A 25,388-nucleotide genomic window follows, 5' to 3' on the forward strand; every position below is an offset into this window, starting at 1 on the left:
ATTGATTGGGGACCTGGGTAATGTTCCGGACCGGATATCCGAGCCGCCTTGTGAAGGTTGACGACCGTGGTGGTCAATCAATATCGAAGTCGTGCGGGATAACATGACGGACAGACGTTCTGAAGACTGCCAACTCAATGACGAAAAATAGATAAAAACATAGAATTGAATATAATCTGAATACTCATATCACAACGAGTGTCTAACAGCCCAGAGCTGAATGCGAATGGAAACTTATTGCTATGCCATAATTATCGACTCAAAAACTAAAATATACCAACGCCAAGGGGATCTGTATTACCATTGTTTGACGCTTGCAGGGGTGGCGTGCTCTCTCGGGCTTTTGGTGAGGACCCAGCCAAGGTCGGATTACCAAGGTTCTCTTCGACGACACCGCGGGGGAGTGGGGAGCGCAAAGCAGGGGATATAGTAGGGTCTAAGGGAAGAGAACTTGAAGGGTTCAACGATTCTGATTCTTTCAGTGAGGACCCACGAGTGGAACCCCAAGGGTTGTCGAATGGTGAGGGAAGGGCAGGCCAAGACGTGCTTGAAGGCACCGTCGACCAAGGATTGATTGTATGGGTAACCACTGACTGAGTCGGTTTCGTTTCTCCCCAATTGTCAAGATTATCCCTCCCACGTAACTCCTCCGTCTTCGTATCGTCTCCTCGGGGATCTTGGGATAAGCCCACATAAGCCTCCTGTACCGCTGAGAATGCCGCGGAAGCGTTAGACGAGAGTTTTCCCCATACGGATTTCACCCCGCTACTCCCAAAGAAATCTTGCGACTTCGATGCTACGCGATTTGAAAAAGATGAGGGAGTTGTAGAGACGCTGGCGGGTTTCATGGAGATGGCAGATGTGGACGCACCGAAGGGCTTGAAGCTGTCTACCGGAGATGGAGGTCCAGGAAGTGGAAATGAGTCTGTTATCGGAACAGCAGAAGACGGCGGAATCGATGATGCACTTCCTGGCGCGACAGATATGCTCGTCGAGCGAGACGGTACTAAAGAGCGCGCAGGTGATTTGGATGGAGAGGGCGGCAGTGGAATGGAAGAAGGGGTATTAGAGCTTTGGATCGGATTGTCCTGGATGCTTCCAACAGCTGCGTCTACCTCCAGCGCTTGTGCCAAAATCAACCTGCCATTCATTTCTTCGTCTGTACGCCCATAAAGCTCATGCCAAAATCTGACATCCTTAGGGTTGGGAAAGAGAACGCCCATGTCTGCATTCGGGTCTCGATTCATAGGGTCATCGAAGGAAGGATCGTATAGAGTGTTCCGGTTTTGCTCTGTCTGGCTGGGCGAATTGAAGAAATCCCAAACACTGACTGTACGTTCGCAAGGAGGTGGCCCATCACCGTCTCCCACGCTACGCTCCCTCTCGCAATTGAAAAGGAAAGTGCCGAATTGGCATGAATAAAGATGGTAGTAGAGCTGATGGAGGAATCGTTCGTTGAATTCAAAACGTTCCGGGAATTGGCGCTGGATTTGTCTGACTGACTCCAAGAACTGATGGAAGACCGGGCTGGTCTCTTTGATGTGATTCTGCGACGTAAATCGGTTTTGCATGGACGCCAAGAACGCCTGCGCTGCATCTGCGCCACTACCAGTATTTACGTTTTCAAGTGCTGAGATGAAGAATTTGTCAGAGGAGAGGTGCCCGCAGCGATCCAAAAATTTATGTCCGTATGACAACCAGTCCTTTTCCACGAGGATTTCAAATCCACGCATGGTGCGGTAGAAAGGATCCAGACAGAGCTGAGCAAGCGAGGAGAGCTGTGAAGTACGATCCCATCCATCGGAGCAATGAATCAAAACGTGAGAGGAGTTAACGTGGACGTTTCGAGCGATCAGAGTTGTGCCCTCCAGTATGGCCGATATATGACGGAGCCAACCAGAGCGACGAAGAGCTTGTCTGTCCAAAACGGATATACCCGAAACCTGGCTTGAGAGATCGGTGCTGATACTCGCTAAAGTAGCTTCCGCTTCCCGCAATGCCTCTACGACCTTCGCCAGAGATTCTCGCATTGTGTGAATATGATCAATTCCAAGGTAGACCTTCTTTCCTTCTTTGTAATGATCCATATTCTCTGTACCGGCGCCTTTGGCAGTATTCGCCATAGCGTTAGTCGTTGGACGAGCATCAATGATAAGATTGGTTGCCATTGCACCATAAACTGGGACCTTTGATGTTCGAGATTCAGGCGAATGATGTGATTGGAAAATTGCTTCGATTAGCTTCTCGTCTTGGACGGATCTATTCTGTGTGATTCCAACCATGGGCTGACTCGACCGAGTTATGCTTCCCTGCACCCATACCAAGAATTATGAGACACGATACATCGAAAGAAGCCAGTTGCCTCACGTAATTCGACCAGTGAAGATAACTGAGGACTGGTATTCGACATTTGCTCCTATACTTTGACGCATATTGGAGAGTAGTGTCGCTGATTCTTGTTGGGACGACTAGTCTTGCAGGATATGTAGGGCAAAACTAGGGTTACTGAGGGTCATCTATATGTGATATCTGAAGAAACATTCACAGTACCCACAGAGTAGTCCTTGTTGACGTCCGTGAATCTCCAAGCCTTGGATCGCGTCCCGACCCCCATGCGACCAAACTCTTCTCGCGAAGAATACAAATTCCACCCATCCGTTAGTGTGAACGGAGGTTTTGGGGTATAGAAAAATGCGTATAGTTGCTGGACAGATGCTGATTGTAATCAGTAAGGGAGCAAGCCATGTGGAAAGAAGCAGGTCGGACGCACTTGTTACTGTGAGCTCTTTCACGCTTTCAAAAACATCTGTAGAATCAGAGTCCCTTGGAAAGGACACTGTAAAAGTCTCGAAAGTTCGTGAATTGAATGTCAAAGGGCTCTGGCCCTGGATTGTCTGAGGGAGGCGCGTAACAAGTGATATCAGGGGATATGGAACCTGAGGTATAGTAAGTACGCAGTCAGTAACAGCAGAATAATATCTCACCCAAAGTTCCTTCTCTTTGCCTTCGTCATACTGAAAGATGAGGTGGTGGGCCGTAAGATGAATCGTGCCGGTTACGGTGGATCCGGACTTGGTGCAAGAGACATGTTCTACCTAAATGAATTCGTGAGAGAGAAATGAGCACATCCACGCAAGTAATACCTTGGAAACACGTATCGAGTCCATGCAAAGCGCTCAGTGTCGTGGGCAGAAGACGAGTGGCGATTGCTGCGTCAATTCGTATGGTGCTGCCGCTGTGGCTGCAGACAAACAAGGTCCGGTCCGAGTCACCGATGATTTAGCGCCTGCTTCGGACTTCGAAGTTTGCTTTGAACTTCTTCCGCGCATGTCCGTAATTCTTTATGCTTTGACTGTTCGACTGGTAATCGCACTGTGTACCCGAACTTTCTTTCAGCCAGACGAATACTTTCAAGCCCTTGAACCGGCGCATAATATTGTATTTGGGTACGGGAATCTTACATGGGAATGGCTGAGCCCACTTCCCATCCGAAGCATCCTGTATCCGGCTTTGAACGTACCCATTTATTGGGCGTTAAAGGTCACTGGGATGCATGAAATTAGACCCTGGGGTGACTTTCTTCTGGTATGATGCTCATGACGGCTTTATGCCTCTATTTCATAGAATTGACATAGATCATTGGACCGCGCATCTTACACGGAACACTAGCGGCCGGCACTGACATCTGGATCTGTTCCCTGACTCGACGAACAATTGGGGAACGGTACGTGTCTACTTCCGTAAGCTTTTCTTTTCTTCTTTCTGCCTCCATACTAAGGCACGTACTAGTTGTTTTTGTCGCTCACCTCGTTCTTTCACGCCCTTTCACTTTCACGGTCGTTTTCGAACTCTCTGGAGACTTCCTTGACGACCATCGCCTTCTCATACTATCCTTGGGATGCTAGCGCAAGATTAAGTCCCCAGCTGATATACAACAGGTACTTGCAAGACGATTGAAAATGGTTGCTACATTCATATGGTCCAGATCAAAGATACGGAAAAGTCTCGCATTTGCAGCTCTTGCTTGTGCCATCCGGCCGACGAACGCAGTCATTTGGATCTATCTATTTTCCAACTTGGTTTGGGCTCTTCGGGGCTATCGGCGGACTTTACTCTTCCTTCTGTGTGACACCATTGTTATAGGGTAAGCTTCGTGCACTGACTCTGAAGCCTTTTCTTAACGCAAAGAACCGTAGAACGCTTGTTCTGACATCTGTCGTCGGGCTGGACTACGTCTATTACGCCAATTTTACTTTCGCTCCAGCCAATTTTCTCGTCACAAATCTGTCCGGTATTGCCTTATTCTACGGCGGAAATCCGTGGCACTACTACCTCTCTCAAGCCTTACCGATGCTTTGTATCACTTCATTACCGTTCACTGTCCACAGCTTATGGACACAGGGGAGTGGAAGCAACACGGCCACGAAGACCATGCGGAAAACAGTGGCGTGGACGATAGGCGTCTATTCTTTCACAGGGCACAAAGAGTGGCGTTTCATCCATTCGCTGCTTCCTATCCTTCACGTACTGGCTTCTCAGTCTTTGGTCGATTTATCTGCGATAACTGTAACGACGAAAACTCACGTTGCCAAACCTCGTGCATCAATAACTACGCATTTCCCACCAGTTCGCAAGGAATTCCTTGCAATTCTCCTGATGCCTATACCGATTACGGGCTACGTCGTATTATTATACTGCAGCGGTCCAATTAGTGTCACATCCTACATCAGGAGCATACCTACCCACGAACTCCAAGGGGGGAGCGTCGGAATTTTGATGCCTTGCCATTCTTTGCCTGGCCAAGCGTATATCCATCGCAAAGAGCTTGAGAATGGAGGGATGTGGGCCTTGGGTTGTGAGCCTCCGCTCGGGTAAGCAATTCGATAGCGTATAGACTGTAACTAAAGCGGGAAAACAGAAAGCAAAATTTATCTACATATCGTGATCAGACAGACGTGTTTTTTTCTTCGCCATACCAATATCTGATGGAACGCTTTCCGCCTGCGGTTGATCCAGCATTTCCTGTCTCCCCATTCCCCGCGTCGCTTCCAGGTGTTCCGACCCTTGACGCATACCCCTGGGTTCACGAGTGGCCCCGTCACCTGATCTTTTTTGGCGCTTTGCTGAGAGAACAAAGCGTGAAAGACCTATTGATTGGAAAGGGCTATACGGAGGTATGGCATCGAGGCCGGTTTTGGGAAGGCGATAGTGATGAACGGAAAGGCGGGGTTTGTGTATGGAAATGGATGGGATAATTCACAAAGCAATTAGGGAATTGTTCAAGTTTTGTTGGGCTTTTTCTAGACCGATGAGAATGGGATTTTGCAAATGAATGGGTCGGGCAGATTGTGATCGTGTGTCGATAAGCCCCAGCGATGTAGCCTATACCAGGCTTATGGCGACGCTTGTCAGATGAAATTTGTAAGATCTGGTCCCAGGGGTGTCTTTTAAGTCAATTGGAATCGGATAGAGCGTATTCAACCCATTGTCCATGATAGTCCGTCATAAAAATAACCCTCTGTTAGAAAAGATTGAGATGAGCCACTGAAGAATGATTTTTGGAATTACCATGTACAGGATTAGTACCCTGGATTTCGCTGTGGCGAAGTCGAGGTCGTCCAACCATGGAGGAAATTTATTAGCGGGAGTGCTGTGTAGACTGGGCCGTTGTGCTGGCTAAGTAAATAGTGAGAGCTGGCCCTCTGGTATTCTAGTCCTGGTAGTCAATACCATGGAGTGTACTCGACGCCTTGGTCGTTGCGGAGGAAAGAGTAAAGGTTTCGTAGACTAAGAGAGGAGGTTTATCGTTCGTCAGAAAAGGACACTGAACCCGAAGAAGACGCATAATCTATTACCAAAGAACGCACAGCGTTTAATGTTGGTGTCTGGCAGGAGTATACCATATGTATATGTGAGAGTAATCAACGGAGAAGGTGTATTGCGGTACAAGGGAGCAGGGGATAAAGTTAACGAGCCCACGAGGAAGTGAAATTCCGCTGCAAAAACGAAAAAGTCGTGGAACCCAAGGAGGCGAAAGCCAATAATAGAGTGTACCAAAATTGGACATACCAGTTCATAATATCATCAGATGAAACGGCCTTTTCGCTGGCTTCTCGAGCTGTTGAATATTGCCTTCAGTTTCCCTGAATGTTCCTACAAAATCGGGCACACATTCCCAGCTCTTGTCTCTTTGATATCGAACAACATAGAAGAAGTGGCAGTGTGATTGGAGGTTCTTAATTAAATGGCGAGAAAAATCGCTACCTGCAGTTGCACATCAATGATCTATACAGTATCATGATATCCAATTCTTGAAATAAAAGTGTCCTTTAATGATGATGGTTAAAGACGGCAATGAAAGGTTACGCGTCGACGTTACACACTGACACACCCGAGAAAATTATGACAGAGAGAAGGGACTGGGATCAAGAGAACAGGACAGGCCTGAGGACAGAACCCAACACGGCACCTTAGGATAGGTTAATCATTAAATGCAGAATCCAAAAAAAGGCTTTCTGAACGCCAGGTTCCGTTTTGAAATGAGAAGTTCCTTGTACCATTTTGGGTAAATTTGCTGGAGTAGCTCATCACCAAGCACCAGAATGTACAACACTATTGGACATCGTTGAAAGTTTTCGAACGTCGCTATCAATCGACAATCCCAGATTGTCGCTCATGGTAAGTGAGTATTGAATCAGCTACCGCCATGTCGCAAAGATAATAAGTATTATCACAGCAGGAGTAGGGGCAAAAAGAGCAAGCCAAATCTTCTGATCGTAGTGAAAGCTTGGACGCCGTTTCCCCAAAATATTTTCGTGTCTAAATAAATATGATGATGATGATGGACGCGTGAAAAGAGATATACCTCGAGCGACCGGGGCAGCGGAATCAGGTCAAGTAAGGAAACCTTGGATGGCAATCGTCACGAGAATCCGTAAGGACTGCTGAGGCACAAATCAATCCGTGACATCGGGGAAGGTGCAAGGACACGGAAATCAGAGAACATCGTCTGCATACCATTTCGAAAAGAACTTTACATTTTGCTCGCCGAGATGGGCCTACACGTCGAGCGAGGGACGGCTAGATTCATGAGTGATCTGTAGTAGATGCCAAAATAAGTCGCGGAGATGATGAAAACCCGTTCTCAATTCAAATTCATATCACGAAAGCTTTTCTTACATGCAGATCTCGTTTCAAGTCACCGAAGGAATTAGAATCCATCGTATACTACTACACACAGGTCCGTGGGCGCTGAATATCGCAGGTAAGTAAACAAGATGCTTTCAGATCTATAACTGTCTAGATACGTGAGCTTTAAGCGCCTTCGCAAAGAACTCCCCAGTTCTCCCACTGCACTCGACCTTCCTGAATGTCTACCAGTCTACGCCAGAGTGCATTCCCCACTGGACCTAACCCTTTCTCATGGGCTGGCAACGTCAAATCACCACTTTCAAAACCAACCTTCCCAACAGGCGCCACAATAACCGCCGTCCCCACTCCATACGCTTCCAGTAACTTGCCTTCCTCGCTCAGCTTCTGCAATTCAGACATGGTCACCTTTCTCTCCTGCGTATGAAGCTTGGGCAATCCGTTCAGACTCGTCCGGCCTTCATTATGTGCCTGCATGAGGTCCAAAACAGACATGCGGGTTACTCCAGGAAGAATTGTACCGTCTAGCTCTGGAGTGACGACGTCCATGCCATCCTCGTCGTCCCGCTTGATGACAACAAAGAAGTTCATGGCGCCAGCTTCAGTGACGGCGTCTCCAAGGAGCCACAGAATTTGATCGTAGCCTTTCTTCGCCGCAAGGCGCTGGGGAAGGAACCCAGGCGCATAGTTTAATCCAAGCTTGTGGCCACCTGTTCCCCCAGGCCAAGCGCGCACGTTCTCGTTCACGGCAAGAAGAGAAAGTGGTTTGGGGCCTGTACGGAAGTAGGGACCTGTTGGAGACAGGATCACGTAGAGAAGCGCTTGATCGGAAGCAGCAACACCCAAAGCGGCGCGCGTTCCAATAATAGTCGGACGGATATACAAGCTGTGTCCTTCGGCAGTGGGTATCCAACGCTTTTCAATCATAACGAGGCGCTTTATCAGTGTCAGGAGAGCTTCTGTGTTGAATGGCTGACCCATAGGCCCGAGTTAGTTGCATTTCGCTTCCTACATGGACAGGATGAGACGTACGGGCAAGGCAACACGCTCAGCGGACCTTGCGAGACGTGCCATGTTCTTGTCTGGTCTGAACAAACGAGGTTTCCCATCTGGGCCCATGTAAGCCTGCAGTTGATGGGCTCAGCAAACAAGTCCATTTGTAAAATGCACTGCTTTATCACACCTTCATTCCCTCAAAGAGATTTGTACAGTACTGGAAGCAAGAGCTCATCGGATCCAGACTGAGAGGGCCATAGGGTTTTATTTCGGGTGCGGACCATCCGGTTGAAGGCTCGAAACTGACGACCAGCATATGGTCAGTGGTGACCTAAGGATAAATGAGTATAACATTCATGCTGAAGTTGAAGAGAGGTTTACAGCACCAAAAACCAACGACTCATTGTCTGGTACAGGTTTCAGGAAGTCAGAAAGTTTAACGGTGAGCTTTGATGCCTAGAAATCGAGTCAGAATTTCAATCCGCACACAAAGCGTTCGGTGGAATGCGCACATCAAGATCCGGAACGTTCGAAACACCCTCTAGGATGCAATTACCGACAGATTTCCAGAGAGACATTTCGCTTCCAGCTCAAATCGAGTCGGATGGCAGTGGGAGATCGTGGTTGGCGACAGAATGAGTTTGATTCGTTCTCCAGGGAAAACTTTCTGCAATTTTTTTTTATCTTATCAGGCTTATTTTGATCACATCAGCCATCGGACTTATCGGACTTTCGTCGGGCGAAATAAGACAAGAGCACCTGCCTTAACCTTCTTTATTGTAAAGCCTGAGTACTGCTACAGACTCCACATGCGAAGTCTGAGGAAACAGATCGAATCCTCGGAGGCTCTCCAACACATACTTTTTCCCTCTCGAATCAAACTCCACCGCCCTCAAGAGCAGTCCTATATCTCTCGCCTGCGTATGGACATTACAGCTCACATACACCACCGTCTGCGGAAGAAAGCCGACCAGTTGATTGATGAAATTCATATCTGTACCCTTTCGAGGTGGGTCGATAACCACCGCTGTATGTTCCGGAGGAAATTCTTTGACAACGTCAAATATATTCGCGGCGTCACCTTTTCTGAATGAACATTTCGTCGAGGGAATGTTATTGAGTCGCGCATTACGCTTGGCGTACATGATCGAGTCTGCAGAGAGTTCTATACCTGAGACAACGTCGAAGTAGGGCGCCAGAGTGATGGCGAACAGACCCGCTCCGCAGTAAGTATCGATAAGGTGAGTCGGTTTCGAGACGATCCCGGGGGGGAATATGGCTTCGCGGATATATTGTGTAAAAGTGGGAAGGATGGAGTTGTTGTTTTGGAAGAACGATCCACCGTTAAATTCGAAAAATGTGTTATCTACACGTTCCCGCACCGAAGAATTATTGTTTGTTATGCAGATCTTGGTGTTCATCGCATCGGCGAGCTCGTCAGGTGTCAGAGATAAAGATAAAGGGAGAGGCACATCGGTGTTTAGAGACTCCCGCAAGAGTAGGGTTGAGCCTTTCTTGAACGTTGAAAGAGTACTGACAAAATGGTTAGTTTGAATACTCCAAACCGGAGAGCAGAAAACATACTCATGAATTTTCTTTCGAGAGATAGGTAGTGTCTCGTTCAAAACAGGAGTAGCTATTGGACATTCCTAACGAGAAAGTCAGTCAGGGGTCGATATTTTCAATATCTACTTGCCTCAATGTCAACCACACGCGGCCTAGATACATCGTTGAAACCAATGCAAAACGGATCACCGGGGGTGCCGTCCGACTTCAACTGGAAATGCGGCGTAATTTTCGTCCGGTATCCGTACTGTAACGGCGAGCCAATCGTTGATAAAATTTCGGGAACCTCAGAATCAGGGAGTTCTATAGCAGGGTAAGCTGCTGTATCGCAAGACCACGAGAACTTACTTGAGTATTTTTTGTATGCGTTAATCACAACGTCTCTTTTGAATTTTAGTTGTGTCGTATAAGGAACCATCTAGACCACGGCTCAGAAGCAATATTGAATGCGCAATCATCATTCTCACCTGACTTTGACACCCTCCGCATGTCCTGAAGTATTTACATTTCACCAAGTTCTCATCTCTGACCTCCAAATTGGGTTCCACAACTTCCAAGAGGTCGCAAAGTGAGTGCATTCTCTCATGACGATGCACCTTGACACGAACTGTTTCACCAGGGAAACAAAAAGGTATAACCAAAACCCACGGCCGGCCCTTTGATTCGGGTGCAAGCGCCAATGAAGTTGCTACCATCCGAAAGCTCAGTATCAATAATCTGAACGTAGCGCGAACCACGTACCATTGGAGCACATATGAACAACCTTCACCTCGACCTCCTCAAATTTCTCGAATGGCGATGAGAACTCCGTCTCCGACTCTATAGCATGATCCACAACGTCCCTTCCCAAAAGCGCCACAATGTCTTGCCACTGGACATCTTCAGGCGAGCAATGGTCGGGCATGGTTTTGCGTAACCTTCGCATCTTCTTGTCAACCTTCTTGCTGCTCTTCTTGTCGACCCGTGCTTTTTTGGTTGGAGGAGGGCCAACAGCCGGCTCATCTCCCAGCTCCTCGACAGTCCTAATATGCCCTACAGGACTCTCGATATCCGTTGATGCCACCGGAGTCTTTCCTAGATCCATCGGAATATCGTGCAAAGGTTCAGTCTGAATCTCCATCTCCTTCGAGGAATCGGCCTGAATCTCGAATGTCTCTAGCTCCTTCACCACTACGGTCTGTTCAATAACATTAGATGCCATCCCTCGCAGGGTTTCGAATTTGTGATGAGCTATAGACCCCAATTTCCCCGCTTCCGTAGGTGCTCTGCCAAATGTTGGCTTGAAAGTTGAAGGCTCAGTTTGTACTTTCACCCGTATGCTGGCAGTGTAGTACCGGAATAGAGAGAGGCCCTGCCGGCGACAAAACATGCAAAACGCAAGGCACGACGAGAACGCGAAGGACGGAGACAAAAACTAGGAGTACGATTTTTTTGCATATCCTTGCCGAATTTGCCGGCTTCTCTACCGATTTGGGAATACACCATTTTTGATTGGTTCTCAGTCGACTAGAAAACTAAGTACACATGAGTAGTTAGATTGGAGGGTATACTGTACTGGTAAAAGGTAACGTTAGGGTATAGCAATGCGAAATAGTATCGTAAAAGGCCCAACTGTAACGAAGACTAGAATGCGAATGAAAACAAGGGGAAAGGAAGGACACTCCATTGTGCTTAAACGGTCTCCGTGTGTTTTAGGACACTGTAAATACACCGTAAGAAAATTGCTGGGAATAAGGAATAAAGCAACTCACTGTTCCAGCGCTTCTTTGTCGATGTCCGGACCTTTGTCATCGCCCACCATGGTCTTTAGACCCTTACCTGGAACATCATCGACAAGCACGTAAATCCATCCAGGACCGGTTACACAAAGCTCTACGCCCTCCATAACGGCAGATGTACTAGCCGAGAATTTGAGTGGACCGAATGTGGCACATATCCAAGATCCATTAGTGCGACTGCATTCTAGGCGTCAAAAAATATATAGGCGCAAGGATTGAACGCACGCACCTTGATAGTTCCTGTGAGTGGAAAAGTAAAATACGAATAGGAGTAATTGTACCATCGAGAACCATTGGAGTCGCCAAAGTCCGCGGCAGAAGCCTTGTGATCCTCAACAACGGAATGCGTCACTTGTTTGAATCTAATGCCGAAGCCAAGCCGTCCCATTTTTTTCCATCTCGAAAGGACAGAGCACATTTAACCGGACAGCTCAGTTGAAATGGTCGCAACTCACGCTCAACAACCCTCTCCATCTACCTCTGCCACACCTAAAAAGAACCGACGAAAAACAGGCAGGAAAAAGCGCAAGACTGCGGATGCCGACCAAGATATGCCCGATGCTCAGCCTGTCCCACTGGCAGGCGCGGCGGATGACGACGAGCTGATGCTTGACGTTGACCCTACCACCATGGCCCAACCCACAGCAGCACCAACGTTTGAGCCATTACCTGCTAATGCAGGTAGAACGATACTCAAGTCAGAAACGCGGCGGATACCTATACCACCGCACCGGATGACGCCTCTAAAAAGGGACTGGGTATTAATATTCGGGCCTCTTACAGAGATACTGGGACTGCAAGTACGGATGAACGTCCAACGTAGATGTGTCGAGGCACGGGTAAGTCGGGTCCAGTATTCTATCTAACACTCCTTCACCTCGACTGTAGACGTCAAAACATACCAAGGATATCGGCGCGATACAGAAGGGTGCTGACTTCATCAAAGCCTACGCCCTAGGATTTGATGTTAATGTACGGGTGCCTGCTACTCCTCAGCGTTCGTCACGCTGAAACATATTTTAGGATGCCATCGCTCTTCTTCGCCTGGATGACCTCTACCTTGACTCGTTTGAGATTAAAGACGTGAAAACCCTGCATGGAGACCATCTGTCACGAGCCATTGGTGGGAATTTTGCTCAATTACTAGTCTGCCTCCCTCATATTTCCACCTCCCAGGCCGAATCGCGGGTCAAGATGGCAAAACAAAATTCACAATCGAAAATGCTAGTAGAACACGCATAGTTCTAGCGGATACGTATGTATGTCTCTGCATACTTTTGGTCAAGCTTATCATTCGTATACGGTAGAAAAATCCACATCATGGGGTCCTTTCAAAATATCAAAGTTGCCCGAGACGCTATCGTTTCGCTTATTCTGGGATCACCACCCGGAAAGGTGTATGCTGGCTTGAGGACGGTTAGTAGTCGCATGCGGCAGCGAGCACTATGATTTTATCCGCCTAGGGCTGTATGGCCACCCATCTTCGTCTTAATGTAATATAGGATATTAGAAAGCAGCTTGATACGATTCGCATCTCACTTACAAACTGTCGCATGATGATTATGCCGATGTAGATTGCATGGACTAAGATGACTATAGCTCACTGTAGCGTGTTGACATCGGTACTAGAACTCACCTCAAGTCCAAGCCACTTGGAGATCTCATGCTCACCTGCATGTGCACGTTGGATACAACATCGGGAATCGCTGAGATAACTTGCATGGACTGAGTACTCGCTGTCGCAGAACCTGTGGTGTGATTTCAATCAAATCCTCTCTTAGAGCAGCCGAAATCATGCCCAATTCAGAAATATCATTGGACTGAGCATGAGCATGGATAAAGCATGCATGGATAAGTCATACAATCCAACGTCTATACCTTCTTCGCCAAAGCCTTCCTGACGAGATCCCGTCTCTGTTTCTTCAACAGCTGCACCTCAAACCGTCCGAAGTCATTGAGCTTCCGCCTCTGCTCGAGCGCCGCCCGCTTCATCGCCCATTTGCTACCCTCCCACTTGGCTACAGTGGCTTCCTTCTCAAGTTGTTTTTTGATAACACCTGATCCTGCACCCCGGGGAAGTTTGGTGAGTTTGTGGGGAGTTAGGGTGAGGTGCTTGTAGGGGAAGGCCTGGCGAGGAACGGAGGTGGTAGGGCCATCGATTATTGCCTATGTGCATGTCAGATGAGCATTATGACTGTTCGAAGAGGGAGGTCGACGCACCCGGTTGTGGTCGATTATTTCAGCAATGACAGCAATCTGGCCGGCGCTGGGGCCAGATTTCAGTAGGACCACTAGCGGATTATTTAATAGACAATAATAAAACAAAGCTAGTAGACGCACCACGGCCCACCTCGACAAAGCGCTTGAAGTTGGATTCCTGCATATAGAATATCAGCAAATGTCCTTGCAGCATTCTCCTGCCAAACGTCATCCATGTTTGAATTCTCCAATCCATCCCATTTTACTTCGCTTTTGCACTCAAGGTGACATATTCCGGCCTGTGAGCATGAAAGAATGTCTCACTCACCGACATGACGGATAGATAGTTTTGGGTCTTGATGTCGACGACGACGGCGAGATTTTTTGAGTAGAGTGGGAACCAAGTATTTGGACGTGCTTGGATTGCGGGATATTCGGGCCGGACTCCGACGTTTGGGACAATTCGCGCCTACTACCCTATTGTCATGACATCTGCCAAACAGCTAGCTGAGGGTGGTCCTGAAGGTTCAACAACCTTTTCAGTCTGCACTTTATAATCTGCTGACTAGTATCTAGCTCTTCGTGCCCTCTTCAATGCAATCGAACCGGGCGCGGACAAAAGCATTTCCCCGGAGGCGCTTCAGCGGCTCTCTGAGAAATTGACGGAGTTCACAGGAGGGGAAGATGCTGCAAAGGGCATGATAAATGGGAACCGTGGGGGTGAGGTATGTTCATGGCGGACGGAGGGATACAGCTGCTAATCACAGTCGTGCAGCAGGTAAATGAAGAGGGCCTCCCCATTATCGACATCAGCGAACCTGACCTCGAGACTGGATCGACCGGATCGTCTTCGAACTTACCATTAGTCGAGTCAGATATTATCCCACTATCCTCGATGTCTCCGGCAGAACTCGAAGTCCGCAAACGCGAACAGAATCGAATATTGGACATGCTCGAGATGGAGGAGGAGACGTTGGAACGAAAGGTAAACGAGGCTGAAACAGAACGGAGACGCGAGGCTCTTAAGAACATGAAGGAAGCCAGCCGTGAAGGAGTCAAGAATTTTGCGCAAACGCGAGAAATGCAGAAGAAGATGGGGAAAGCGCTGTTGCGTAATATGGCTGCTGCCAGGAAGAAGGATGAGAAAGAGAAGGCTGAAAAAGAGGCAGAAGATCTGGAAAAGGAAAAGGCAAGACGGAAGAAAGGACCTCAAAAGACGGTTACGTTCGCTGAACCCGAGAAGGAAGATGAGGAGAAAGAGAAAGAGGGAGCGATGCATGAATGGGGCGACGTGGCACAAGGAAGATTGACTTCGACAAAACGACCCACACTGCTTTCAAGATTGAATGATAACACCCTTCCTATGAGGATGTCCGTTGTCGAGCGATCGCCTGGTCAGTCAAATTCGCCTCCAGAGCCGCCACAAATTATGGCTGACTCTGATGACGAATCCGACCCTCCACTATCTGAATTTGGGTCGTCAACGGATTCTCCGTCTGAAGCAGATGAGGAAGTTGAAGAAGGTTTTGACATGGACTATGCCCAGCACCAGCGCGAGATTGCCCTGGAGTACCACAAGAAACGAGAGACCATTAGCCGCGACGTCTCTCTTGCCATGCAGTCACACACACATGAAGAATCCGAGGAGGTTAGGCTGAGCTTGTCCTGTTACCTATGCTCATTAAAGTCATAACATTGTCAGGAACAGCTAAGTACTTCTGCATTCAAGAAGAAAACGTCATTATCCCATTTCAAATCTGAACGACTAGCGTCCTCGTACGGAGCTTCAAACCTTCCATCGTCCTTACCTCCTACATCTCAGTGTCTTGACGCTTCAGTACTCCCTGCGTTAGACTCAGAGACCCTACGCAATGCCGTCCGTATGGGCAGACTCGACTCAGACGACCGGCTCATGGGGGGAGCGGAGAGCGATAGTGAAGGAGACAACGAGGCAGTCCAAGAAATCCTCCAGCACCTCAAGAAGGGCGAAGCGTACAACGCCGGACCGAGCAAGACCAAGGCTAACAGTGCGAAGGACTCCATTCTCCCCGAAAACCTTCCCCCACTTTTACCAAGAGCGAAACCGTCAAGGTTCAAGGCTGCGCGATCACAAGCTGGGAGACCGGCTACGCCTTCGTCTCAGAGCGACTCATCTACACCTATATCCATAGTACCTAGGTCTTCGCCCAAGCTCCCACCTACGGGCTCTTCGTCTCTTGCTACAGGAGACATGGTGTCCATGATCGTCGAGTCACCTTCTTTCCCGAAGCCTCAAGCTGCGCTGCCGTCTCGTCCAATAGTGATGTCGTCTGCAGTAAGGGAGTCATCTCAGCCTCAAAGGCGAGAACCGGCTCGTCCTCAAAGGCCACCTACCGTAAAATCTGTGTCTTCTATGGTGAAAGAAACTAATCCATCGGGCGGTCAATCGGTTGGAGAACGCAAACCACCCAAGAAAGTATCGAGATTTCTGACAGAGAGATCGTAGCTGTTCTTTTAACATTTATTTAATCACTGTCTGTATCATTCGTCGCAATTTACACAACAACTAAACAACCTTGAGTTTGACCATCCCGGCTTATGAGTACTTAAGTGCACGCTTGGTGCTTCAGACTTTACATTGGTAACAAAAGGAAACAACCATAGCACAGGGTCTGACAGCACATGTCAGGCTGTGGACCCGGCCGTTCCTTATTAGGACCTTGTGCCGGTACCACCACCACCACCACCGCCATCAGAACAGGAAGGTATATGACCTGGGGATTCGACATTCTGTTGTAGAGTAAGATACAGATGCAAGTGTGGTGATATTGAACATTGGAGCAATAGATGTGAGAATTGTATAGTGAATCATAAAGAGAAACCAGGCACAACGAGAAACTCGAACTGTTGTCCATGGCTTAGGGGAATAACGAATTACTGAAACGTGAAAAGATGTCAAATGTCTACATGCTACCATTGCTTAATCATATCTTCAAGTTCCGAAACCACTTCAGACATGGTCGGGCGTTTCTCGTGTTCGTGGGCCCACATACGTTCGATGAGACCGACGATATCAGGGCACCACAGTTTTCGAAGGCCAGATATCGAAGGACTACGTTGTGTGCGTCGTTAGGTAAAAACCTGATAAGGCAACATCGTGAAACATACCGTTGTCGTTTTGTTCCTACAATCTCGTAGATTGCATGCTCGTTCATACCCTAAGTGATACATTCAGTACATGTGGACAATGTGTTGATGACGGCGATGAGTACCTCCCAAGGGAACCTCTTGGCCGGCTGACGCCATTGGAGCATCTCCCAGTACACCATAGCACAAGAAAAGACGTCGACTTTATGATTGTACTTGGGATGGGCATGCCACAGTTCAGGAGCTTGCCAATTGACTGTACCTACTAGGCTCCGAACCATGGATCGCGTAGATTGCTTGACCTTGGCTAGACCAAAGTCGGCAATTTTAGCAGTTCCCTTCGATGTAATGAGGATGTTCGAGGATTTGCAATCCCGATGAATGACAGAAGGCTTTCGAAGATGGAGATATTCTAGACCGCGAGCGATATCTAACATCATAACCAACTAACGGAGACATTCAACGCCTTTGCTAATATGAGCAAAACACAACACTTACAACTTTATGCAAAGAGGGGGGTTGGACGTTACGAATGTAATCAAACAGATCACCGTTCGAACAAAGCTCGCTGATCATCATGACCGGAACGTCCTTGGTATTCTCGGGAACGCTGACACCTAGCTGTTGATCCTTATCAGCATGACACATGGCGGTGTAATAGATAACCTACGAAACGAACGATGTTCGGATGGTCAAAGCCTCCAAGTAATTTCAATTCTTTGATATCCACTACCACAATGTCAGTATGCTGTAGAAAAGAGTGCTAATGACTCACTGGCAGTGAGCTGTCCTCGAAATTCTGAAATGGCGATTCTCCTACCCTTAAATTTGCCTATAAAAACATCCTTGAATCCACCGCTGCCTATCTTCTCCAATTTCTGAAGCTTGTCGGGAGGTATCTCCCGGTCCTCCAAGCCAAGTGTGCCAAGGTCCAACTCCAGCTCGGGCTCTTGGGATATCTGTGGAGTACGCGGCTCGTCCGCATGGATACGCTCAGAGCGAAGGAGAATAGGCGAAGAGACGGTGTCAGAACTGTTGAGCCTACGTCGCCGTCGTTTGATGGTTGACGGCGGACGTATAGTACCCGAAGAAGACCTCGATGAGATAGCTTGCCTATCTCGCCATTGCAGGAGTGCTTCTGCAAGCTGAGGTTTAGTGCCTACAGGCTCTAAGTCTCGGACTTCGCATAGGCGAACGAGGTCGTTTCGCCGCAGACGAATAAGGGTTTTTGTTGTAGCAACGGTAAGGTCAACTAAGAAGTGGGTTAGAACTTGTCGTTGACAGCATGATAACAGGAAGATTACCGTCGTCCTCCTCCCCCTCTTCTTCGGTGTCGCCTTCAGCATCTATATCGTCCTGATCCTCATTACCTTCTACCAAAGAATCGACATCCATATCCTCTTCTTCCTCGCCTACAATCTTCCCATTGCGTAATCTTCGGGGCTCAACGGCGATGGTGACTTCGTCATCTTCATCTCTGGCATCCTCCTCTTCCTCCTCAGCACTCGATTCTTCCGCCTCATCGATATCCTCTTCTTCATCAGCATCACCCTCATCGTCCCCATCACTAGCGGTGTCCTCTCGCGTGTGTCTAGAGCGAAGTCGGCGCCGGAGAGGCGTACTTCGTCCGCGAGGTGGTTCAGGTGAAGGAGAGCCGGTGGAACTAAGTTCATCCACTTCCTCGATCTCTACGTCATCATCGCTCACACTAATATCTAGGACTGCTTTCTCCTCTTCATCTTCATCTTCCTTGTCCTCCGCCTCATCTTCCAATTCTCTTAGACTCGTGATTCGTCCCTTCGCCTTGCGCATAGGAGTCACTCTCCGTGCATCCACGGTCCCTGTATCTTTCTCATGTTCCCTCTCCTTGTCTTTGCTCCTCAACCGACGTGGACTAGGTTCGGGGCGCGGGCCTAAACGGGTTTCTAGGTCCTCTAGCTCGGTCAGATCGCTCTCTTCCTCCAATGACATATGGGGCTGGGGTGGCGGTTGTACTGGATGGGCATCAAATTCGACCTGCTTGCTCTTCTCTTTGCTTGATCTTTGACTCCGGACGGCCGGTGGCATTGGAGCTGAAGCTTGTGCGGCAGCTTCAGTAGAAACCTTGCGTGAGCGGAGACGAGTCACGGGAGGTGTCTGTACAGACGAGGACGTAGACGCAAGCGGCGATGAACGGTTAGAGGTGGTACGCCTACTAATAGACGGTCAGAGAAACGTTAAAACGAGTTATGGCCTCCTCACCGAGTCAGATTACTTCCGGAAGATCCACCGCTACGTTTTCTAGAGTTTCCTCTGCACGTATGCGATGCCGTAGTGTTAACTGCAACGTCCCCATGAAAAGTGCCCATGGACAAACTTCTGCCTTTGACGGGTCTGCCTCGACTCTTTCCTAAGTCATTTGTCGTAGCGCGACGACGAAGACTGGGGAGATAAGGTAGACTCCGAGCATCGTCCCTTTCATGCTCAGCGACGTTGCCGTCGTCAGACGAATAGTCGCTCGAATTGCCATGCCCAGGAGGAGATGATGGAGGTAAGGATGCAATGTCATCTCGAGCCGCAATGATGGCGTCAACAATATCCGATTTGGTAAGTTGTTCTGCATCTTCAGATAGGCCAGCGAGAGAATATAGCCGTACGAGTTCGTCTTTGCGAAGGCGAAGTAATTGGTTAGGTTGTGCAGAATTAATAAGGTGACCATCAGCTAAATAATTCAATGAGTCCAGAGTCTTCTTGACAAACATACGAGACACATACTGGACTCCTCGTTCTCGTCGTCTTCAACACTCTGCTCTTCTTCGCCGCTTTCGGAATCTGAATTACGTGATAAGTACCATGGAACGGCGCTGTCAATGTCCATAGAGCTAGCGTCACTTTCATCGCTGGTGAACTCCCTTCGACATCCGGAGCTGCTCCTGAGTCTCTTCAGCACCCCCGAGCCACGCGTCCGACGACCGTTGTTTTGCGCATTTTCATTACTGCTCGCGACGCGTTTCCGTTTCGAACCAACGCAAGGGTCCGTTTGACTGCCGATATGCATTTCTGGAGCGCCATTCTGGTTCGTGAATACACGAGAAGGGAGGCGCCGAAGATTGGACTGCAAAGGAACCAAAACAGGACGTGACTCTGTGGATGATGTCGAGCCGCGCAACGGTTTATGACCGATGGATGGTTCCAAAAGCAAATTATTGTTCCGCCTCCGAGAACTGGGAGAAGGTCGCAGAGGGTATTTTCTGCGCGCCAGAGGGGGTGAACTGACCGACGACGAGTTCACTGTCTGAGGCGAAGGGCGGCGTTGGGCCATAGCAAGAACCGACGACTTGAACTGGTCGGCGCTCCAGTGACTAGAACAGAGGAGTAAGGGGCGAAAAAGTGTGGTGAATGTCGTCCGCAACAACGAGTCGGTGGCAACGAATAATAAGCACAAACAGAGTTGTCCAAACATCCACGTGACAATCGGGCGTCGGCAATTTCTATTCTCAGATTTAGAGCGGTCTGCGATTGGTCTACGACATGTCTACGACTGAATCCGACACCGGGCTTGCTACAAGAGCACCGTTGGATCGAAAAGTTTCCTTCCCTGACTCTTCTATCAGGTGGTTTGACTCAGGTTTCAGCAGTGTGTCCAGTGCGTGTTAGATCTGAACCGGTCCCAAGCCTTGCTAGAGGGACCTGTAAAACTCGCCCCGATCTTGGCAGAAACATTTACGGGCGTTGCCGGTGTCCGAATTGGGGAGGCGTTTCCGGATTTGGGTTCTGGTGTAGCTACGATCACTTACATTTCTTTCACGTCGCATCGCATCTATATCTCTTGTCCATCTGTCGAGTGTTCCGTATCTCACCATGGAACCTCATAAAGGGTACCAAAATGTATTTAGACTAGAAAATGTCACTCAGAACACGAATTCCTTTTCCAATCCAACCCAAATGATCTCTGACTTGTTCTCCCAGCAATCAGTCTTTTCCACAAATAATACTTGATATCTACCTTCTCAGCCATCTTTCAGGGTGATGAACTATCGTAATAATACATCTGTAAGGTATTTTCAGTCTTATTTACTGCTATGGTGCTCAAGTTCTTTTTAGTGATGATATGACAAGTTTATCAAATACAATGTCACCTCTCACTGAAATAGCACTGCTGGAACCATTTGTCTAAGAGTGATATGCATTTGTAGGACCTAATAGTATACACTGTTAGATTATCTTGTAGACCTCACACAGCATAGCAATAAGTGGAAATACAGTGTATAAATCACAGTATCTAATAGTATACAATGTTAGCTGTCTTGTAGACTATAGGTATTAATCAGTAATGTAAACATAGTAGCATAGGTAAATACTCACTCTCACACAGCATGTCAATAAGTGAAAATGCAGTGAGGATGCTTGACAGTCTGTATTCAGTATATAATGTCCATCCCAACATAAAAGGATATTGAGCTTGGTCAGTGGGATATGATGGAGCTCCTGCTTGTTAATCCAATACTCCTCCTTAAGTGGAATGAAGTCCAAGTTCAGCAACAAAGTGTTTCATCTTGGCTGAAGACAAAGACTTAGTGAGAGTGTTGACAACCATATTCTCAGTGGGATAATAAACAAGATGAAGAGATTCTTCACTAACATTGACCCAGTGAATAAAATGAAAATGAATGTTGATATGTTTTGTTTGAGCATAATACTGGTGGTCCTTTGAGAGTGCAATGGCTGACTGGTTGTCTGAGAACAATGTCATAGCCTCAGTAATCAGGGAGAAAACTTGGGATAGCAGTGTTAAGCCTAAATTCCATGTGACTATCAACATGTGATAAACTGTTCAGAACCTTGCACTTTAGGTTAGACTGACAGAGTTCACTGATGTGTCAATAGGGTTGTGTAGTCAAGGCATTGCAAGTCACTTGAGAGTAGATGGTGAAGAATAAACTTTAGCTTAATGCTGGAGTTACTACAGCAAAAACTATGCTACTTAAATACTGTTCTGTTATTAGGCTATTAATAGAAGTTCACAAAAGATATTGTCTGTCATAGAGCTGTTACTCCTGCTGTTGCCAGGCTCTCCACAAAAGCTGTTGTCTTGCTGTTGTGCTGTTACTGCTGCACTGCAGTTAAATGACAAAAGGAGTATTGTCTCTCTCTTCACAGCACACAGCAGTGCAATAAGACAATGACCAACTGGGTTGCTGACTAAACCCTCCCATGGTCCTAAGCACTGGCCTAAGTGCTCTGACTAAGCAGAAATAGAGGTTATCCAAAGAAAAGAAAAAGAAATAAAGAAAAATCATAACATTATCTTCTCTTTAAGATCATTGTTCTGATAGCTAATTTAGGGGTAAGTCATCCTGGCCACTCACAGATGGCCTATCTGCTGGACCCATAATATTGGACATGAACCCCTTTGTATCCAATTTGTTGATTCATTATTTATAGTTGTAGATCATCTCCTCTGCATTCATGTATTTTTCATTGACCCATTGGTTTGATTCTGGTCTATAGTCTTTCCAGCTGACTAGATAGTCAATGGTTGTTGTCATTCCACCACTGTGTGCTCTAACCTTACATAATTTGTGGTTTAGCACTTTGTTGATTTTATAGTGTTCTTTATCATTGATGAATTCTGGTGGTGGAGGTGGTGGTCATTCTTGATTTGGGAAGGCCAGTGTGATGTATGGTGTCAATAATGTTTCATTGAAAACATTATGGACTTTTTAAGTTGTTGGTAATTGCAACTTGTAAGCAGAGTTGCCAATCTTGACAACAACTTTGAATAGTCCTATTTGTTTGCCTGCCAACTTCTGTTTTGAATGAGGGAGATGCAGGTTGGTTGTGTCCAGCCAAATCTTGTCATTGATTGAATAATTATGAGTAGATCGTTAGTGCTTGTCATACTATTTTTTTATTGTCGAGGCAGTCTTTTTGAGGGCTGTCTTTATTTCTTCATGGATTTTTACCATTGTAGTGGCAAAATCCATTGATGCTGATATCATTGTGTGTACTCATTCACTTTGCACAACTAGTGGGTTTCATCCATAGTTGACAAAGAAAGGTGTCTTGCCAGTTGCTAAGTGGACCCTGTTGTTATGTTGGAAGGCAGCTAGTGCTAACCATTCAGTCCAATTGTCTTGTCGGTAGTTGATGAAAAGTCAGAGGTACTTTTCAATTTCTTAGTTGATCTGTTCTGTTTGGCTGTCTGTCTGAGGGTGATATGCCATTGAGGCATTTCACTTGATGTTGAGGAGTCGATACAAATCATCTAAGAATTTAGAGACAAATTGTGGTTCTCTGTCTGAGATTACTATCTGAGGCATGCCATACTTTGCATAGACCTCATCTTGTAGGATTTGCCATATTGACAAACCTTGCAAGTCTTAATATATCAGGTGATATTATAGTCTATTTTGGGCCACCAGTATTTCCTCAAGACTAATTCTTTTGTTTTGGTGATCTCAGAGTGTCCAGCAGTCTCATGATCATGACATGTAGAGATGATATCATGATGAAGCCTCTGATCTCTTAGGATGTAGATTTGCTCATAATAGTGGATCATTCTCTCTTCTTTCTTTAATCCTCACTCATGGTTGAGTGATGGGGCAATTCTTTGATCCCACTTATGAGGATCTCTGGTAGCACTCTTGATGTGTTTATGCATCTCTTCTTCCATAAGCATAATCATAGCATGGAAGTGTTCTGGTTGTAGAAGCATGACTTCTTTATTGTCATCTCCTCTCTAGTCATGGTCAGCTCTCTGGCTGAGGAAGTCGGTCTTCTTGTTTGCTGCACCAGCCTTATAGTGTAGTGTGTATTCATATTGTGATAATTCTGTGACCCACTGAGCTTATCAGCAATTAAGTTTTTGTGAGAGATGGAAGTATTGGAGATTCTGATGATCTGTCCAGATCTCAAAGGTTTGGACTGCTCCAATGAGATAATGCTGCCATTCAGCAAGAGTGAGCATTATGGTGAGGAGTTTCTTGTCATAAATCTCATAGTTGTGCTCCATAATAGTGAGTGCTTTTGATATAAAGGTGACTGGTTGCCATTTGCCATCCTGTTCTTATGAAAGAACTGCTCTGATAGCACCCTCACTGGAGTCAGCTTTTACCCTGAATTTTCCATCTTAATTTGGTATAGCCAGGATGATGTCTTCAGCCAATTGGTGTTTAAGATCATCAAATGCTGTCTGTTAGGAAATTCCCCAAGTCCATGGAGAATTTCTGGTCAATTGTGTCATAGATCAGACTATTTTGCTGTAGTCCTAGATGAACCATCAGTAGAAGTTGGTGAATCCAAGAAATGATTGCAGTTCCTTCTTCTTTGTCAGCTCCAGCCACTCAGTTACTCCTGCCACTTTGATAGGATCCATCCTGATGCTTTCTTCACTGATAATGACTCTAAGGTACTCAGTCTTGAGTACCTTGAATTCACACTTCTTGGCTTTGAGAAAAAGCTGATGCTTCCTCATCAATACTAGTACCTATCATACTAAGCATCAATGTTCTTCTTTGGTCTTAGACATGATTAGGATGTCATCCAAGTAGATTGTGACTTTTCCAGTGGCAATGAGATCCCTAAAGATGTCATTCATCATCTACTGGAATATAGCAGGTGAATTTATGAGTCTAAAGAACATTACCATCAGTGCAAACAAACTGTGGTTTGTTCAAAAAGCAGTCTTCCATTTGTTGCCTTCTTTAATGCACACATTATTATACCCCTACTAAATGTCTAGTTTGGTGTAGTATTTAGCATCTCAGAGTTTGTTTATTAGCTTCAAAATTAAAAGAAGCAGATAATGGTTTTTGATTGTCATTTTATTGAGCTTCTGATAATTCTGTACTGGTTGGAGTTTTCCATCCTTCTTCTTGACAAAGAAAAAGGGAAAAGCCATTAATAACTTTGATGGCCAGATTTGTCTATTGGACAAGTTCTCATCGAAGAACTTGTCTAGTTCTTGTTGTTTATTATTGCTAAGTGGATAGCACTTGCAATCTAAGTTAGTGTTCACATTAGAAATCAATTCTATAGCATAGTCTCAGAGTTTCAGATTGGGTAATTCATTGAAACTTTCTTTTTTAAATAAGTCTCAATAGTCTCATGTCTATTCAGATACCATCTCTTTGAATGTTTTTTCCCCCTTGTCAGCATTAGCTTTTGCTGTTAGGTTATTGGCATAGTAAACAGCTTGGATGCGAATGGCCTTTTGTAGGTCAATGACAAGAATTGTCTTGCTATCTTCTATTTCTTTGTCCCACTGATCTTTGAGATCCCTATCTGGCAGTTCAAATGGAATCTTCTGGCATCAGCATTATGCAAACATGATGCATCTGATCTTTCAATTGATTAGCAGGTTATGTCAAATTAGCCAATCATGGTCAAGAAAAATTTCCTTGGTTTCTAGGTCAGTTACTGTCAAATCAATTTGTTCAGAATGATCTTTGATAGTAAGTCTAAGCTTGACATATTTAGTGATCGAACCAGCTTGGTTCTTTATCCTATCTGCATTATAGACAGAGATTGGAGCCATGGTTGCTCAGATAGGAAGACCATGCTTGGTGACAAAAGTGTGATTAATAGAACTCC

The 25,388-nt window shown here is 46.6% G+C and overlaps 10 protein-coding genes across 10 annotated transcripts; 3 read left to right on the forward strand and 7 right to left on the reverse strand.

Moving 5' to 3' along the window:
• Positions 1 to 266: 266 nt before the first annotated feature.
• On the reverse strand, positions 267 to 3,167 carry BT62DRAFT_890608 (phosphatases II; the record flags this gene model as incomplete). Its single annotated transcript, XM_043183030.1, has 6 exons — positions 267 to 2,309; positions 2,368 to 2,496; positions 2,555 to 2,715; positions 2,771 to 2,894; positions 2,985 to 3,095; positions 3,144 to 3,167. 6 exons carry the CDS (start codon positions 3,165 to 3,167, stop codon positions 267 to 269), a joined length of 2,592 nt encoding a protein of 863 aa, XP_043041561.1.
• Positions 3,168 to 3,315: 148 nt separating this feature from the next.
• BT62DRAFT_986139 (glycosyltransferase family 22 protein) lies at positions 3,316 to 5,489 on the forward strand. Its single transcript, XM_043189988.1, has 6 exons — positions 3,316 to 3,585; positions 3,636 to 3,740; positions 3,790 to 3,938; positions 3,986 to 4,144; positions 4,197 to 4,871; positions 4,919 to 5,489. The coding sequence occupies exons 1-6, from the start codon at positions 3,328 to 3,330 to the stop codon at positions 5,253 to 5,255; spliced, it is 1,683 nt and encodes a 560-aa protein (XP_043041562.1). The 5' UTR covers positions 3,316 to 3,327; the 3' UTR covers positions 5,256 to 5,489.
• Positions 5,490 to 7,264: 1,775 nt separating this feature from the next.
• On the reverse strand, positions 7,265 to 8,866 carry BT62DRAFT_751468 (branched-chain amino acid aminotransferase II). Its single transcript, XM_043182147.1, has 5 exons — positions 8,658 to 8,866; positions 8,532 to 8,601; positions 8,333 to 8,476; positions 8,182 to 8,274; positions 7,265 to 8,121 (listed from the first exon to the last, which is right to left on the reverse strand). Exons 2-5 carry the CDS (start codon positions 8,547 to 8,549, stop codon positions 7,315 to 7,317), a joined length of 1,062 nt encoding a protein of 353 aa, XP_043041563.1. The 5' UTR covers positions 8,550 to 8,601; positions 8,658 to 8,866; the 3' UTR covers positions 7,265 to 7,314.
• Positions 8,867 to 8,909: 43 nt separating this feature from the next.
• BT62DRAFT_890056 (S-adenosyl-L-methionine-dependent methyltransferase) lies at positions 8,910 to 10,406 on the reverse strand (the record flags this gene model as incomplete). The annotated part of the gene is made up of 5 exons (XM_043183011.1): positions 8,910 to 9,678; positions 9,730 to 9,794; positions 9,857 to 10,014; positions 10,060 to 10,129; positions 10,179 to 10,406. The coding sequence occupies 5 exons, from the start codon at positions 10,404 to 10,406 to the stop codon at positions 8,910 to 8,912; spliced, it is 1,290 nt and encodes a 429-aa protein (XP_043041564.1).
• Positions 10,407 to 11,190: 784 nt separating this feature from the next.
• Positions 11,191 to 11,797, reverse strand: BT62DRAFT_930147 (uncharacterized protein). Its single transcript, XM_043185867.1, has 3 exons — positions 11,719 to 11,797; positions 11,463 to 11,666; positions 11,191 to 11,410 (listed from the first exon to the last, which is right to left on the reverse strand). Exons 1-3 carry the CDS (start codon positions 11,781 to 11,783, stop codon positions 11,383 to 11,385), a joined length of 297 nt encoding a protein of 98 aa, XP_043041565.1. The 5' UTR covers positions 11,784 to 11,797; the 3' UTR covers positions 11,191 to 11,382.
• A 297-nt stretch (positions 11,798 to 12,094) lies between these two features.
• Positions 12,095 to 12,938, forward strand: BT62DRAFT_889953 (eukaryotic type KH-domain (KH-domain type I); the record flags this gene model as incomplete). Its single annotated transcript, XM_043183009.1, has 5 exons — positions 12,095 to 12,328; positions 12,378 to 12,461; positions 12,513 to 12,612; positions 12,666 to 12,744; positions 12,797 to 12,938. 5 exons carry the CDS (start codon positions 12,095 to 12,097, stop codon positions 12,936 to 12,938), a joined length of 639 nt encoding a protein of 212 aa, XP_043041566.1.
• Positions 12,939 to 13,361: 423 nt separating this feature from the next.
• Positions 13,362 to 13,872, reverse strand: BT62DRAFT_979853 (uncharacterized protein; the record flags this gene model as incomplete). The annotated part of the gene is made up of 3 exons (XM_043189473.1): positions 13,362 to 13,655; positions 13,710 to 13,780; positions 13,830 to 13,872. 3 exons carry the CDS (start codon positions 13,870 to 13,872, stop codon positions 13,362 to 13,364), a joined length of 408 nt encoding a protein of 135 aa, XP_043041567.1.
• Positions 13,873 to 14,298: 426 nt separating this feature from the next.
• On the forward strand, positions 14,299 to 16,254 carry BT62DRAFT_930149 (uncharacterized protein). Its single transcript, XM_043185868.1, has 3 exons — positions 14,299 to 14,413; positions 14,464 to 15,336; positions 15,394 to 16,254. The coding sequence occupies exons 2-3, from the start codon at positions 14,584 to 14,586 to the stop codon at positions 16,171 to 16,173; spliced, it is 1,533 nt and encodes a 510-aa protein (XP_043041568.1). The 5' UTR covers positions 14,299 to 14,413; positions 14,464 to 14,583; the 3' UTR covers positions 16,174 to 16,254.
• Positions 16,255 to 16,637: 383 nt separating this feature from the next.
• On the reverse strand, positions 16,638 to 18,160 carry BT62DRAFT_890778 (kinase-like protein; the record flags this gene model as incomplete). Its single annotated transcript, XM_043183037.1, has 6 exons — positions 16,638 to 16,779; positions 16,836 to 16,885; positions 16,940 to 17,260; positions 17,313 to 17,435; positions 17,485 to 17,543; positions 17,590 to 18,160. The coding sequence occupies 6 exons, from the start codon at positions 18,158 to 18,160 to the stop codon at positions 16,638 to 16,640; spliced, it is 1,266 nt and encodes a 421-aa protein (XP_043041569.1).
• Positions 18,161 to 18,966: 806 nt separating this feature from the next.
• Positions 18,967 to 20,364, reverse strand: BT62DRAFT_751852 (uncharacterized protein). The gene is made up of 2 exons (XM_043182148.1): positions 19,569 to 20,364; positions 18,967 to 19,515 (listed from the first exon to the last, which is right to left on the reverse strand). Exons 1-2 carry the CDS (start codon positions 20,254 to 20,256, stop codon positions 19,052 to 19,054), a joined length of 1,152 nt encoding a protein of 383 aa, XP_043041570.1. The 5' UTR covers positions 20,257 to 20,364; the 3' UTR covers positions 18,967 to 19,051.
• Positions 20,365 to 25,388: the final 5,024 nt, after the last annotated feature.

The sequence above is a fragment of the Guyanagaster necrorhizus genome (genome assembly GCF_019112545.1).
Source record: "Guyanagaster necrorhizus MCA 3950 unplaced genomic scaffold BT62scaffold_8, whole genome shotgun sequence".
Lineage (NCBI taxonomy): Eukaryota > Fungi > Basidiomycota > Agaricomycetes > Agaricales > Physalacriaceae > Guyanagaster > Guyanagaster necrorhizus.

Coding starts and splice junctions, on each gene's coding strand:
- BT62DRAFT_930147 (XM_043185867.1), bottom strand. CDS start 11,783: ATGGTTCTCGATGGTACAATTACTCCTATTCGTATTTTACTTTTCCAC. Junction 11,667..11,718: donor CACTCACAGGAACTATCAAG/GTGCGTGCGTTC, acceptor CCTAGAATGCAG/TCGCACTAATGGATCTTGGA. Junction 11,411..11,462: donor GACAAAGAAGCGCTGGAACA/GTGAGTTGCTTT, acceptor GTGTATTTACAG/TGTCCTAAAACACACGGAGA.
- BT62DRAFT_751468 (XM_043182147.1), bottom strand. Junction 8,275..8,332: donor ATCTCTTTGAGGGAATGAAG/GTGTGATAAAGC, acceptor CATCAACTGCAG/GCTTACATGGGCCCAGATGG. Junction 8,122..8,181: donor CTGAGCGTGTTGCCTTGCCC/GTACGTCTCATC, acceptor CCTATGGGTCAG/CCATTCAACACAGAAGCTCT.
- BT62DRAFT_986139 (XM_043189988.1), top strand. CDS start 3,328: ATGTCCGTAATTCTTTATGCTTTGACTGTTCGACTGGTAATCGCACTG. Junction 3,586..3,635: donor CCTGGGGTGACTTTCTTCTG/GTATGATGCTCA, acceptor GAATTGACATAG/ATCATTGGACCGCGCATCTT. Junction 4,872..4,918: donor GGTTGTGAGCCTCCGCTCGG/GTAAGCAATTCG, acceptor GCGGGAAAACAG/AAAGCAAAATTTATCTACAT.
- BT62DRAFT_751852 (XM_043182148.1), bottom strand. CDS start 20,256: ATGTTTGGACAACTCTGTTTGTGCTTATTATTCGTTGCCACCGACTCG. Junction 19,516..19,568: donor CGACGAGAACGAGGAGTCCA/GTATGTGTCTCG, acceptor TGAATTATTTAG/CTGATGGTCACCTTATTAAT.
- BT62DRAFT_930149 (XM_043185868.1), top strand. CDS start 14,584: ATGTCTCCGGCAGAACTCGAAGTCCGCAAACGCGAACAGAATCGAATA. Junction 15,337..15,393: donor CACATGAAGAATCCGAGGAG/GTTAGGCTGAGC, acceptor CATTGTCAGGAA/CAGCTAAGTACTTCTGCATT.